The sequence below is a fragment of the Mobula birostris genome, chromosome 13, assembly GCF_030028105.1.
Source record: "Mobula birostris isolate sMobBir1 chromosome 13, sMobBir1.hap1, whole genome shotgun sequence".
Taxonomy (NCBI): Eukaryota; Metazoa; Chordata; class Chondrichthyes; order Myliobatiformes; family Myliobatidae; genus Mobula; species Mobula birostris.
In genome coordinates, this window is record NC_092382.1 from 91,995,006 (window position 1) to 92,006,200 (window position 11,195).

General features: G+C 60.0%; 1 protein-coding gene across 1 annotated transcript in view; it reads left to right on the top strand.

The window, feature by feature from the left end:
* The window catches only part of LOC140208045 (prolyl 3-hydroxylase 1-like), a 38,009-nt gene extending 27,269 nt beyond the window's left edge, over positions 1 to 10,740 (top strand). Inside the window, exons 11-13 of the mRNA XM_072276572.1 lie at positions 495 to 570; positions 8,892 to 9,032; positions 10,513 to 10,740. Of these exons, the coding sequence (XP_072132673.1) occupies positions 495 to 570; positions 8,892 to 9,032; positions 10,513 to 10,674 (379 nt within the window). The 3' untranslated portion in view covers positions 10,675 to 10,740. The remainder of the gene's footprint in view (positions 1 to 494; positions 571 to 8,891; positions 9,033 to 10,512) is intronic.
* The last annotated feature ends 455 nt before the right edge of the window (positions 10,741 to 11,195 follow it).

Below are 11,195 nucleotides of genomic sequence, written 5' to 3' on the forward strand. Positions count from 1 at the left end.
TGGAATTGCTGACACCCCTCCCACACCCCCACTGTCCTGCAGATTGGCAAAGAGACTCAGTTGTGGGTGGTGACGTGTACATACTCTGATGATAAATTTTACTTTGAACTTCTCTATCCCATCCCGGCAGTTTTAACCTACCCGCCTGCTCTTCTCCCTCCCCGCCTCGATCCCCCCTCCTCTCCTCGATCCCCCCTCCCCTTGTCGTTCCCCCTCCCCCATCAACACCCATACCCTCATAAATCCCCTCCTCATACCCCTCATTCATCCCCTCCCCATCTTCAAACACCCCTCCCCATTATCGATTCCCCTCCCCCTCATCAAACCTCCCTGTCCATCAATCCCCCTCTACCAATCAAACCCCTTTGACCCCTGGTGTGCTCTCCCTGTCGATACCCCTTACCCCTTCTCAATCTCTCCATCCCTGCTCTCCCATCCAACGCCCGCTTCCCCACCCTCCCGGATCAGTCTGACACCTTCCCTCCTCCCCACAGCGTTCACCTCTACCTGAATGAGGAGTTCGAAGGAGGGGAGTTCTTCTTGATAGACCCCAAGACCCAGAGTATCACGGTGAGTGTGACCTCATGCGGAGGGACCTTCACTCTGTGTCTCACCCCGGGAGTGTGTGATGGGATGGCGTGGGGGGAGATTCACTCTGTGTCTGACCCTGGGAGTGTGTGATGGGACGGTGTGGAGGGAGCTTCACTCTGTGTCTGACCTGGGGAATGTGTGATGGGACGGTGTGGAGGGAGATTCACTCTGTGTCTGACCCCTTTTTTTTTTAAACAAATTCTTTATTACAAATGTCAGTGCTATACAATATTTACAAAACCAGTGACTAACACATTTACTACACTACAAACAGACAATACATGTTAAACCAATATATTGCCATCCTCATCAATGATGGCATTTACACCCCGCGGAGCCCAACGGTCCCGGAACATCTCGACGGTCGCCGTGGACTGTGCGTATTCCTTTTCAATATTCACCCGGGCTCGAACATACCCCCAAAACATAGCCAGGCAGTCCGCCCGGGGAGAACCTCCTGCCACCCTTTTCCAGGAGCCACGGATGGCAATTTTCACCAGCCCCAGGAGCAAGTTGACAAGGACATCCTCATCCCTCTGTGCCCCCCTCCTTACTGGATGACCATATATGAATAGGGTGGGACTGAAATGCAACCAGAAGGCGAGAAGCAGCCCACGCAAATACGCGAAAAGGGGCTGCAGCCTCACACACTCCACGTACATATGGTACACGGTCTCCTCCAGCCTGCAGAAGTGACACGCGGCTGGGAGATCCGTGTACAAACTAAAGAACTTATTGCAGGGCACCGCTTTATGCAGCACCCTCCAGCCGAGATCCCCAAGGTGCATGGGAAGGACTCCCTTGTAAAGGGACTTCCATTGGGGACCACCCCCCTCACCCCCAGGTGGAAAGACCGACCGCCATGGCGTGTCGGGACGGTGGACAAATGCTAGGAAGTGGAGGGTGTGGAGCAGCAGCCCATAAAGGTACCTCCTGCCTGCATCCCTGAATGGGATTGTGGGTGTCGATGAGAGACAGCTCAAGTTGTGTGGATTCGTCTCTCGGGTAAGGCTGTGGGGCCTGGGCCCGACGAGCAGCTCAGCTTGAGTCAATCCACACACCTGAGCCGCACTGACATCCGTTGAGACAGGGCAAGGGTCGGCCAGGACCCCACCCTTTGCCAGAGGAGGGGATTCCCGGCCTGAGGCAACCATGTTCCAGACTCTCAGTAGGTCCTGATAGAAGCCGGGCAGCCTCTGCAAAGCAGCACGGCTGACGCCCACCGGTGGTAGCTGCATATCTTCGTGAAGACAGTGGCCCCTCCGGAGGAAGAAAGTCGCCAACACGTACCACCTGGGAGGGTGCTCGGCGTACAGGAATCTCTGCAGAGTCCTGAGGCGGAGAGCCGCCAGTCGTGTGCGTACACACACCAGCGACTGTCCGCCCTCTCCTTCTGGGAGACTCAGAACCGCTGCAGAGACCCAGTGCTTCCCGTTTCCCCAGAAGAAGTCCACTAGCTTCCTCTGCATTCTCGCGACAAAAGGGGCAGGGGGGGCCAAGGTGACCATCCGGTACCACAACATGGAGGCCACCAACTGGTTTATGACCACCACCCTGCCTCGATAGGAAAGCACCCTGAGAAGGCCTGACCAGCGCCCTAGCCGGGCCATGACCTTCGTCTCCAGGTCCTGCCAGTTCGCCAGCCAGGTCCCCCCAGAAGGACTCAGGTAGACTCCCAGACAGAGAAGACGTCTGGTGCTCCACTCAAAAGCTCTCATCTCCTCCGGCAGGGAGTCCACCTGCCACTGGCCTACTAAAAGTCCGGAACATTTCGCCCAGTTGATCCTGGCGGAGGATGCCGCCGAGAAAACATCTTGGCACTCGCGCATCCTCCGCAGGTCACAGGGGTCTGTCATCATGAGGAGTACGTCATCGGCGTAGGCCGAGAGGACGACCCCCATGTCTGGTTCGCACAGAACCAGACCTGTCAGCCTTCTCCGAAGAAGGCTGAGGAATGGCTCGACACAGATCGCATACAGTTGACTGGACATGGGGCACCCTTGACACACTCCTCTTCGGAAGTGGATAGGTCCTGTCAATGATCCGTTAATCTTAACTAGGCACTCTGCGGCAGAGTACAGGAGCCGAACTCGGGCCACAAAGTGTGGTCCGAGCCCAAAAGCCTGCAGGGTGCCCACCAGGAAACTGTGGTCCACCCGGTCAAACGCCTTCTCCTGGTCAAGAGAAAGAAACGCTGCCGGGGTCCCAGTCTCCTGGAGTAGGTGGATCAGGTCCCGTACTAGGTGGACATTGTCCTGGATGGAGCGGACCGGGACTGTGTAAGATTGGTCAGGATGGACCACCTGCCCAATTACCGAACCCAGACGGTTGGCCATTGCCCGGGCGAAGATCTTGTAGTCCGCGCACAAGAGGGAGACCGGCCGCCAGTTCTTTAGCAGGCGGAGGTCTCCCTTCTTGGGCAGTAGGACCACAACAGCTCTCCGCCATGAGAGGGGCATTTCTCCGGTGGCTAGGTTCTCCCCTAGGACAAGGCTGTAATCATCCCCCAGGACATCCCAAAAAGCCTGATAAAACTCAACACTCAGTCCATCCAAACCAGGGGACTTGCCCCTCCGGAGTTGCCGAAGGGCAGTGGACAGCTCCTCCCGAGTCAGGGGGGCATCCAGACGCACTGCGTCCTCTGGGCTGACCTTCGGCAAATCCTCCCAGACCTCATTACACGCCTCCGCATTTGACGGATCAGGCGAGAATAAACGGACCTCGTTGTTAATTCCATCAGGGTCCGTGATGGAGGAGCCATTGGCAGCCAGCAGCTCCACTAGCTGCTTTTGAACTCCCCGCCACCTTTCCAACGAGTAGAAGAAGGGTGAGCCACGGTCCAAATCCTGCAGCATTTGGATCTGTGACCTCACGTACGCACCTCAGGACTGCTGGAGCTGCAGGTTCCTTAGTTCGTCCTTCTTCTCCTGGTATTCCTGCCACAGCTGCTGGTCTCCAGCGGTCGGACCGAGGCGGGACTCCAGGTCAAGCAACGCTCTCTCAAGCCGCTCAACCTCAGAGCTCCGCCTCTTTGTCGACCCCCTAGTGTACTCCCGACATAAAAACCGGAAGTGGGCTTTGCCCACATCCCACCATAGCCGTAGGGAGCAGAAATCTCTCCGCCTCTCCTTCCAGGAGACCCAGAAAGCTCGGAACGAATCCCGGAATCGGCTGTCCTCCAGCAGCCGGTTGTTAAAATGCCAATACCCGGATCCCACCCGAGGGTGTAGTGGAATAAATTCCATCCACACAAGGTGATGATCCGAGCACGACACCGGCCGCATGGAGGACGCCGACACGCAGGAGATGTAGGCCCGAGAGATATATATGTGGTCTATCCTGGAACCTCCTTCTCTAGACCTTCTCGAGAAGGCGCTAGAGTTGGGGTGAAGATTCCGCCAGCTGTCCACCAAGTCAAAGGAGCCGACTAGCTCCTTTAACTTTTTTGCCGATGCTGGGTCGCGTTGGAGGCCCGAGCGGTCCTCCGCCTCGAGGGTGGACAGCTGGCAGAATAGGCGCGTCTGCATCACACCGCGCCTGGGAGCATACACATTGATAAAATGCAATGGTACGCCATCCAGGCGCACAACCAGGTGGAGCAGACGGCCGGGCACAACGTCCTGGACTCTTTCAATTACTGGCTGGAAGGTCGGGGCCAACAGGATCGCCACCCCGCTAGAAATGGAGCTGAGGTGGCTCATGTAGACCCCGCCCCGCCACTCCAGGAGCCAAGCAGACTCGTCCCCAGGGATGGTATGGGTTTCCTGCAGGAAACTCACCGTATACCGCCCATCCCTGAGAGCTGAGAGATTGTTATGCCTGTGAAGAGGACCCCTGCTGCCGTTTACATTGAGACTAGCTATGGTAAGCTTCATGGCGGGAGCACACTAGGTCTCAGCAGCTGTGCCCATTTCGGTGAGAGCGGAGGCGCCCTCCACCACACTGTCCGGAAAGAAAGCAAGGTTACTTTTTGCTTTCCGGGCTCGAGCGGTACCAGCGACACCCTGTGACCCGCCATCCCCCGTAGGAGCGAGGCTGCTTCTCCCTCTGATGTCCCTTACTAGGTCATCTAGGAAAGATTTTAATTGCCGTCTGTCGTTTCCCGCCACCGCATTCCTCTTTCCCTTTCCCTTTCGTCCGAGGATGACTCGCAGGGACCTCACCAGCCTCGGCATGCTGGGCCAGCGTAGCGAGGCTAGTTGAGGCCGGTGCTTGGCACCCTCAGAGGTAAGAATAAAATGCTTAATTTCCTCTACAGGTATCAATGGGGACTTCTCAGGAGGGGTGAGGATGTCCATTATTTCACTATCGAAAGAGTCCCCCTCCAACCCGTCACTGCAGACAGAATCCCCATCGGCCTCCCCGCATGTTCCAAAAGATGGCTGCTCTTGTGACCCATACCGCGCAGCGGGCACCTCGCTCTTACCTGCCCGCTCCACCGTCGCATCAGCCTCATCCACATTTGTGACAGTGGAGGGACAATCCCCAGGGACTCCCTGCAAGTCATTAATTGCTGGGGTCGACGTGCACAGAAAAACGCCCTCCCCAGGGAGCAGGCATAGAGGGGACCCCGGCACCTTTGGTCCAAGGGATTCACAAGCAGCCTGGTGCTGAGAATGAGAGAGCTTTGTCTCGTCTCCTCTTACATTATTCGGTACACTGGCCTCCAGAGAGGTGCTGACTTGTAGGTCCTGGGTGGAGGCCTCCAGGGCTGCCTCATTTGTGCAAACAGGGCTATCACAAGCTATTTGCACAACCACACCATCTTCCCCAGGACTGGTGGCTACATCTGGGGACTCAGGTTTAGAAACAACCCCTACCCGGATTCCCACCCCTTCCTGGGACTCCCCCGCATCTACATCCCCTGCCCTCTTGCGGGAACGTTCCCTTCTCCTCTTCACGCCAGAGGAGCACACAGGTGCAGGCTTCACCGATGGGGCGGCGCTTTCTGTTTCCATCGCCCCGTCTGCTTGCGCACCTCCCCGAGCCCCACGCTCCACTTCAGGCGAAATGGGCGTGAGCTCTGCAGCCTCAAAGGCCCGCTTCTTACTGTGTTTGGATTTCCCCTTTGCCTTCTTACTCCGCACAGACTCCACCCCGTCCCCCACCTGAACCACAGGGAGAGGAGCAGGGACCGACCCAACCGTAGGAGTAGGGATAGGGGCAGGGGCAGGGGCAGGGTGAGGGGCTGGGGCAGGATCACGGGCGGGGTCAGGGTCAGATGCAGGCGCAGACGCACGCGCAGGAGTAGGATCAGGGGCAGAGGTAGCTGGGGCACTGGTGCCCGAAATGGGCTCCCTCGGGTTCCGGGCGGCAGGACAGTCCCTCCGAAAGTGCCCCACCCCCCTGCACGCATGGCACCGTGGGCGCTCGGAGCTCCAGTACACCTGATAATCCACTCCCTCGTGCCGGACAGTAAACCGGCCCTCAACATCGTCCTCCCTTTCCTGCTGCATGAATACCTGACGCCGGAAAGAGATTACGGTGCGGAGGGTGCGTCTCTTAAATTTGTGTCGGATGGCAGTGATCTCCGACCTTACTTGCCCTAAACGGGCCAGTGGGGGTAGCAAGTCCTCATTTGGAATGAAAGGCTTAACATGCCCAAGCACGATACGTTGCGTGGGGGCCGTCACCAGCTCCATAGGTAAAAAGATGTTGTCTACCGTGACTCCCCTGCTTAGGGCCCGGTGCACTAGCTCTTCATTCGCCAGATAAAACACCGCCTTTCCGAACTCCTTCTCGGTGGCCAGAATACCACCTTTCCCAACAAGGTCCTCCATTGCCTCCGTACACTTTTCTAGTGTCATTCCAGGACGCAAAATACATTGCACCCCACGTTCCACCTTCACCGACCGAAAAAGGGCGTTGTCCGAGGCCTGGGAGGCAGCCGCCCTTGCGTAACTCCCCGAAGGCCCGCGACTCCCTGGAGACCGGTCCGGCATGCTGGCGCTCTTTCCAGTCCGAGAATCCTACAGCGGTGCCGGTTAGAAGTCCTGGAACGAGTCGAATAACTGGCCGGGAAAGTTTGCAGTCGACAGTTCCTCGCTGGCTCGACGCCAGGAAAGGCTCCGTCGGACTTGCAGAGACCCAGGCCGGGAGAGGCCGAAACGTCCTTCCAGATGCTCCGGCTCCGACACCGGACGAAAATCAGGAAAATAATGGCGGAGGAACGTTACCCCCGATGTCAGTGGGGGGAACGACGGCGTTTGCCTCCGGTTTTGGAGCGAACTGGCTTCCTGGCGAGTTGCCAGCGACCGCAGCTGGGAGCTACGCAGTTGGCAGCCGCCAACAAACCCAGCCCAAACCGGCAGTAAATCTCCACACCGAGTTTCCACACCAGCGCCGTCACTCACTCGGTTGTCCAAGAGACTTTTAGAGCCACCTCCAAAGTATTCCACGAACTTTATCCAGTAGTTTTGCCTCGATTTCTCCCAGCTCAGTCAGCACAGCTCCTCTCTGTGTCTGACCCCAGGAGTGTGTGATGGGATCATGCGGAGGGAGCTTCACACTGTGTCTGACCCAGGGAGTGTGCGATGGGACGGTGCGGAGGGAGTTTCACTCTGTGTCTGACCCCGGGAGTGTGTGATGGGACGGTGCGGAGGGAGATTCACTCTGTGTGTCTGACCCCGGGAGTGTGTGGTGGGACGGTGCGGAGGGAGATTCACTCTGTGTCTGACCCCGGGACTGTGTGATGGGACGGTGTGGAGGGAGCTGCACTCTGTTTCTGATCCTGGGAGTGTGTGATGGGATGGTGCGGAGGGAGATTTACTCTGTGTCTGACCCCGGGAGTGTGTGGTGGGACGGTGCGGAGGGAGATTCACTCTGTGTCTGACCCCGGGAGTGTGTGATGGGGTCATGCGGAGGGAGCTTCACACTGTGTCTGACCCAGGGAGTGTGCGATGGGACGGTGCGGAGGGAGTTTCACTCTGTGTCTGACCCCGGGAGTGTGTGATGGGACGGTGCGGAGGGAGATTCACTCTGTGTGTCTGACCCCGGGAGTGTGTGGTGGGACGGTGCGGAGGGACATTCACTCTGTGTCTGACCCCGGGAGTGTGTGATGGGGTCATGCGGAGGGAGCTTCACACTGTGTCTGACCCAGGGAGTGTGCGATGGGACGGTGCGGAGGGAGTTTCACTCTGTGTCTGACCCCGGGAGTGTGTGATGGGACGGTGCGGAGGGAGATTCACTCTGTGTGTCTGACCCCGGGAGTGTGTGGTGGGACGGTGCGGAGGGACATTCACTCTGTGTCTGACCCCGGGAGTGTGTGATGGGACGGTGCGGAGGGAGATTCACTCTGTGTGTCTGACCCCAGGAGTGTGTGATGGGGTCATGCGGAGGGAGCTTCACACTGTGTCTGACCCAGGGAGTGTGCGATGGGACGGTGCGGAGGGAGTTTCACTCTGTGTCTGACCCCGGGAGTGTGTGATGGGACGGTGCGGAGGGAGATTCACTCTGTGTGTCTGACCCCGGGAGTGTGTGGTGGGACGGTGCGGAGGGACATTCACTCTGTGTCTGACCCCGGGAGTGTGTGATGGGACGGTGCGGAGGGAGATTCACTCTGTGTGTCTGACCCCGGGAGTGTGTGGTGGGACGGTGCGGAGGGACATTCACTCTGTGTCTGACCCCGGGAGTGTGTGATGGGACGGTGCGGAGGGAGATTCACTCTGTGTGTCTGACCCCGGGAGTGTGTGGTGGGACGGTGCGGAGGGAGATTCACTCTGTGTGTCTGACCCCGGGAGTGTGTGGTGGGACGGTGCGGAGGGAGATTCACTCTGTGTCTGACCCCGGGACTGTGTGATGGGACGGTGTGGAGGGAGCTGCACTCTGTTTCTGATCCTGGGAGTGTGTGATGGGACGGTGCGGAGGGAGATTTACTCTGTGTCTGACCCCGGGAGTGTGTGATGGGACGGTGCGGAGGGAGATTCACTCTGTGTCTGACCCCGGGAGTGTGTGATGGGACGGTGCGGAGGGAGATTTACTCTGTGTCTGACCCCGGGAGTGTGTGGTGGGACGGTGCGGAGGGAGATTCACTCTGTGTCTGACCCCGGGAGTGTGTGGTGGGACGGTGCGGAGGGAGATTCACTCTGTGTCTGACCCCGGGAGTGTGTGGTGGGACGGTGTGGAGGGAGTTTCACTCTGTGTCTGACCCCGGGACTGTGTGATGGGACGGTGTGGAGGGAGCTGCACTCTGTTTCTGATCCTGGGAGTGTGCGATGGGGCGGTGTGGAGGGAGTTCCGGTCTGTGTGCGATCGTGCTGTTTACTTGAGGAGCGATCTCTCAGTTCCGTTCTCCTCCTCAGGCTGAGATATCCCCGAGATGTGGGCGCTTGTTAACGTTCCAGTGGGGAGACCGGACGTCCCATCGGGTGTCTGAGGTCAGGCAGGGTCAGCGCTGCGTCCTCTCGCTCTGGTTCAGCCTCGACCGGAAGCATCGCATCAAGGTGAGGGACTGTTTGCCTTCCCACACCCCTCCACCATCTGCCCCTCTGTCCATCCGGGCTGCCCATGCCCTCCTCCATCGACGTCTCGCCACCCCGCCCGTCCCTCCCTCCTCCATCCGCCCGTCCCTCCCTCCTCCATCCGCCCGTCCCTCCCTCCTCCATCCGCCCGTCCCTCCCTACTCCATCCGCCCGTCCCTCCCTCCCTCCTCCACCCGCCCGTCCCTCCCTCCCTCCTCCACCCGCCCGTCCCTCCCTCCTCCACCCCGCCCGTCCCTCCCTCCTCCACCCCGCCCGTCCCTCCCTACTCCATCCGCCAGTCCCTCCCTCCCTCTAGCCGCCCGTCCCTCCCTCCCTCCCTCTAGCCGCCCGTCCCTCCCTCCCTCCCTCTAGCCGCCCGTCCCTCCCTCCCTCCCTCTATCCGCCCGTCCCTCCCTCCCTCCCTCCCTCTATCCGCCCGTCCCTCCCTCCCTCTATCCGACCGTCCCTCCCTCCTCCACCCCCGCCCGTCCCTCCCTCTTCCACCCCGCCCGTCCCTCCCTACTCCATCCGCCCGTCCCTCCCTCCCTCCCTCTATCCGCCCGTCCCTCCCTCCCTCTATCTGCTCGTCCCTCCCTCCCTCCCTCTATCCGCCCGTCCCTCCCTCCCTCCCTCTATCCGCCGGTCCCTCCCTCCTCCATCCCCGTCCCTCCCTCCTCCATCCCCGTCCCTCCTTTCTCCATCCCTCCTCCATCCGCCCGTCCCTCCCTCCCTCCATCAGCCCGTCCCTCCCTCCCTCCCTCCATCCGCCCGTTACTCCCTCCCTCCATCAGCCCGTCCCTCCCTCCCTCCCTCCATCCGCCCGTTACTCCCTCCCTCCATTCGCCCGTCCCTCCCTCCCTCCCTCCATCCGCCCGTCCCTCCCTCCCTCCATCCGCCCGTCCCTCCCTCCCTCCATCCGCCCGTCCCTCCCTCCCTCCATCCGCCCGTCCCTCCCTCCTCCATCCCCGTCCCTCCCTCCTCCATCCCCGTCCCTCCCTCCTCCATCCCCGTCCCTCCCTCCTCCATCCCCGTCCCTCCTTTCTCCATCCCCCGTCCCTCCTTCCTCCATCCCCCGTCCGTCCCTTCTCCATCCCTCCTCCATCCGCCCGTCCCTCCCTCCTCCATCCGCCCGTCCCTCCCTCCTCCATCCGCCCGACCCTCCCTCCCTCCATCCGCCCGTCCCTCCCTCCTCCATCCGCCCGTCCCTCCCTCCTCCATCCGTCCGTCCCTCCCTCCTCCGTCCTCCCGTCCCTCCCTCTCCCACCATCTCCCACCAACCCCATCATCCCCCACCATTACTTAAAATCTCCCCTCCATCTCACCATCTATCTCCCCACTCTCCACCCCTCACACCCTCTTTCCTGCCCCTCATGGTCCCTCTTTCTCACTCATTCACTCCTTCTCCATCTCTTCCCCCTCTCTTTCTCTCTGACACACTCTCTCTCACTCCCTCTCTTTTCAGAAGCTGGACCGGGCTCAGGCCGAGACCCTCCCTGTGAAAGCCACCAGGGCCCAGGGATCAGACGGCCCGAAGGCCGAGTCTTTGAGGGGCGAGACCCAGCGGCGTGGGCGGGCTGCAGGGGCGCCCAGCGGGAGGCGGATGTCTCGGAGGGACGAGCTTTGAGGGAGGGTGGGTAATGGTGAAGATGGGTGAGGTGTCTGCAGGGAAGTGGGGGAGTGGGGATGGTGAGGGTGTCTGTGTGGGGCAGGGGCACGCCATACCTGTTGGAAAGGAGGAACAGAAGCAGGGGGCAGGGGAAGAGGGCATGGGCACAGGGGTGTTCCAAGGTTAACCCTTCACACTCCACCCTGCCACGGGGATGTACATCCAACCCAGAGAGGGGAAGGGGAGTGAGGGATTGGGGAAAGAGAGGGGCGAAGGAGACTGAGGGATTGGGGAGAGAGAGGGGAAGGGGAGTGAGGGACTGCGGAGAGAGGAGAATGGGAGGGAAGAATTGGGGAGAGAGGGGGAAGGAGTGTGAGGGATTAAGGAAAGTGAGGGGGAAGGGGAGAGAAGGATTGGGGAGAGAGGGGAAGGGGAGTGAGGGATTGGGGAGAGGGGAAGGGGAGAGAAGGATTGGGGAAAGAGAGGGGAAGGGGAGAGAAGGATTGGGGAAAGAGGGGAAGGGGAGAGAAGGATTGGGG